Raw genomic sequence first — 3,906 nt, forward strand, 5'->3', positions numbered from 1 at the left:
TCAGGATGCTCTCGACGGTGCAGCTGTATAACTTTTTGAGGATCTGAGGACCCATGCCAAATCTTTTCAGTCTCCTGAGAGGGAACTTGAAGCTCTCAACCTGCTCCACTACAGCCCTGTCGATGAGAATGGTGGTGTGTTCGGTCCTCCTTTTCCTGTAGTCCACAATCATCTCCTTTGTCTTGATCACGTTGAAGGAGAGGTTGTTGTCCTGGCACCACACGGCCAGGTATCTGACCTACTCCCTATAGAATGTCTCCTCGTTGTCGGTGATCAGGCCTACCACTGTTCTGTCGTTGGCAAACTTAATGATGGTGTTGGAGTCTTGCTTGGCCATGAGTCGTGGGTGAAAAGGGAGTACAAGAGAGGACTGATCACGCACCCCTGAGGGGCCCCCATGTTGAGGATCACCTGGGGGCGGCCTTTCACGAAGTCCAGGATCCAGTTGCAGAGGGAGGTGTTTAGTACCAGGGTCCTTAGCTTAGTGAAGAGCTTTGAGGGAACTATAATGTTGAATTCTGAGCTGTAGTCAATGAATAGCATTCTAACGTAGGTGTTCCTTTTATCCAGGTGGGAAAGGGCAGTGTGGAGTACAATAGAGATTGTATCATCTGTGGATCTGTTGGGGCGGTATGCAAATTGGAGTGTAGGGTTTCTGGGATAATGGTGTTGATGTGAGCCATGACCAGCTTTTCAAAGCACCTCCTTATTCCAGGAATCTTCCAACCAGGAAACCTGAAAAACCTGGGAATTCTGGGAAAGCTACAAGACATTCTGGTAACTTGCTTCATTCTGTGATCACAGGTTTCACTCTGGTTGGGTTGGTGTGTTACACGACAGTGGAAAGATCTGTCAACAACTACTTCCAGTACCTCACTGACACAGACAAAGACACAGCAACCGCCACAGCATCAAAGCCTAGCTACCAGATCAGTTCCAAGGTGGTAACAGCTCTCGTCAGTAACCCAGCAACAGAACACCTTGTCCAGCCTGTCATCCTCACCTTCAAACATCTACAGGTATAATTTAAAAATATAACATGTGCCATAGTCCTGATGTTAAAATATCAAGAATGTAAATATTCTAGTATATCATAGTCGTACAGCTACAGTTAGGACTTGCATTTTTCCACATAATGACGATGGCCTACCATACTGATGATGGCCTAACAGACTGACGATGGTCTAACATACTGACGATGACCTAACACTAACATACCGACGATGCCTAACATACTGACGATGGCTCCATACTTGACGATGGCCTAACATACTGAGATGGCCTAACATACTGACGATGACCTAACATATGAACTGGCCTAACAGACTGCCGATGGCCAAACAGACTGACGATGGCCTAACATACTGACGATGGCCTAACATACTGACGATGACTAACATACCGGCGATGGCCTTATATACTGACGATGACCTAACATACCGACGATGGCTAACATAACGCCGATTGGCCTAACATAATGACGATGGCCTAACACAACTGACGATGGCCTACAATGACGATGGCCTGACATAATGACGAGACTAACTGCAGACGATGGCCAAACATCTGACGATGGCCTAACATACTGACGTAGGCCTAACATACCGACGATGACCTAACTACTGACGATGACATAAGACTGACGAGGATACATACTGACGATGGCCTAATACTGACGTGGTCTAACATACCGACGTTGGCCTAACATACCGACGATGACCTAACAGACTGACGATGGCCTAACATACTGACGATGGCCTAACATACGACGATGACCTAACATACTGACGATGGCCTAACATACCGACGATGGCCTAACATACGACGATGGCATAACATATTGACGATGGCCTAACATAATGACGGTGGCCTAACCAGACTGACGATGGCCTAACATAATGACGATGGCCTACACTACTGACGATGGCCTAACATATGGATTGCCTACATAATGACGATGGCATACATAATGACGATGGTAACATACTGACGATCGCCTAACATACTGACGATGGCTTAACAGCCAGACGATGGTTAACAGACTGATGATGGCCTAAATAATGACGATTGCCTAACATAATGACGATGGAATAACATAATGACGATGGCCTAACATAATGACGATGGCCAACATACCGACGATGACTAACATACTGACGATGGCCTAACATAATGATGATGGCCTAACAGACCGACGATGGCAATACAGACTGACGATGGCTAACTAATGACGATGGCCTAACAGACTGACGATGGCCTAACATAATGACGATTGCCTAACATAATGACGATGGCATAACATAATGACGATGGCTAACATACTGACGACGGCCTAACATACTGACGCGCTAACATACTGACGATGCTTAACAGACAGACGATGGCTTAACAGACTGATGATGGCCTAACATACTGACGATGGCCTAACATACTGACGATGGCTTAACATACTGACGATCGCCTACATACGACGATGGCCTAACTAAGCGATGGCTTAACAGACTGACGATGGCCTAACATAATGACGATCGCCTAACATACTGCCGATTGCTAACCATACTGACGATGCCCTAACATACTGACGGTGGCTTAACAGACTGACGATGGCCTAACAGATGACGATGCTTAACAGACTGAGATAGCCTAACTACCGACGATGGCTTAACAGACTGACGATGGCCTAAAGACTGACGATGGCCTAACATACTAACGATGGCCTAACAGACTAACGATGGCTAACAGACTGACGATGGCTAAGATCTGACGATGGCCTAACAGACTGACGATGGCCTAACAGACTGACGATGGCTTAACAGACTGACGATAGCCTAACATACCGACGATGGCTTAACAGACTGATGATGGCCTAACAGACTGACGATGCCTAACATACTAACGATGGCCTAACAGACTGACGATGGCCTAACATACTGACGATGGCCTAACATACCGACGATGGCTAACAGACTGACGATGGCCTAATAGACTGAAGATGGCTAAACAGACTGACGATGGCCTAACAGACTGACGATGGCCTAACAGACCGACGATGGCTAACAGACCGACGATGGCGTAATAGACTGACGATGGCCTATCAGACTGACGATCGCCTACGACTGACGATGGTAACATATGAAGATGGTCTAACATAATGAGATGGCCTAACAGAATGACGATGGCCTACATAATGACAAAGGCCTAACATACGGACATGCCATAAGTGAAGTAATCATTGCCCTGGTGAAGAAACAGTTCTCTCAGAAGTGCTTAGCCAATGTCTCATCCTCCTCTTTCTCTGTTTCTCTGTTTCTCTGTTTTCTGTTTCACTGTCTGTCTGTCTGTCTGTCTGTCTGTCTGTCTGTCTGTCTGTCTGTCTGTCTGTTGTCTGTCTGTCTGTCTGTCTGTCTGTTCGTCTGTCTGTCTGTCTGTCTGTCTGTCTGTTGTCTGTCTGTCTGCTGTCTGTCTGTCTGTCTGTTCTGTCTGTCTGTCTGTCTGTCTGTCTGTCTCTCTTTCTCACTCTTCGCTCTCTCTCTCTGTTCTCTGTCTCTCTCTCTCTCTGTCTCTCTGTTTCGCTGTCTGTCTCTCTCTTCTCTCTCTCTCTCTCTCTCTGTTTCTCTGTCTGTCTCTCTCTCTCTCTGTCTCTCTCTCTCTCCTCCCCCAACCCAGGTGAGGGCGGAGTCAGCGGAGATGAACTATACTGTGTGTTCTGGTCGGAGGGGCGTGTCCATGAAGAGGGAGGGGCGTGGTCAAGGTTGGCTGTACCAAAGTCACGTCTAACGCTACACACACTGTGTGTTCCTGTACCCTTAGCAGCTTTGCTGTTCTCATGGCCCTACCCTGTAAAGGTACACACACAGAAACACACATTCACACACATATACAGACAGACACACAGCACATACCACA

The 3,906-nt window shown here is 47.1% G+C and overlaps 1 protein-coding gene across 1 annotated transcript in view; it reads left to right on the forward strand.

The window, feature by feature from the left end:
- Positions 1–3,862, forward strand: part of LOC112077969 (uncharacterized) — a 14,692-nt gene extending 10,830 nt beyond the window's left edge. The window contains exons 5-6 of the mRNA XM_070441891.1: positions 805–1,019; positions 3,667–3,862. Of these exons, the coding sequence (XP_070297992.1) occupies positions 805–1,019; positions 3,667–3,777 (326 nt within the window). The 3' untranslated portion in view covers positions 3,778–3,862. The remainder of the gene's footprint in view (positions 1–804; positions 1,020–3,666) is intronic.
- The last annotated feature ends 44 nt before the right edge of the window (positions 3,863–3,906 follow it).

The sequence above is a fragment of the Salvelinus sp. IW2-2015 genome, unplaced genomic scaffold (genome assembly GCF_002910315.2).
Source record: "Salvelinus sp. IW2-2015 unplaced genomic scaffold, ASM291031v2 Un_scaffold5105, whole genome shotgun sequence".
Lineage (NCBI taxonomy): Eukaryota > Metazoa > Chordata > Actinopteri > Salmoniformes > Salmonidae > Salvelinus > Salvelinus sp. IW2-2015.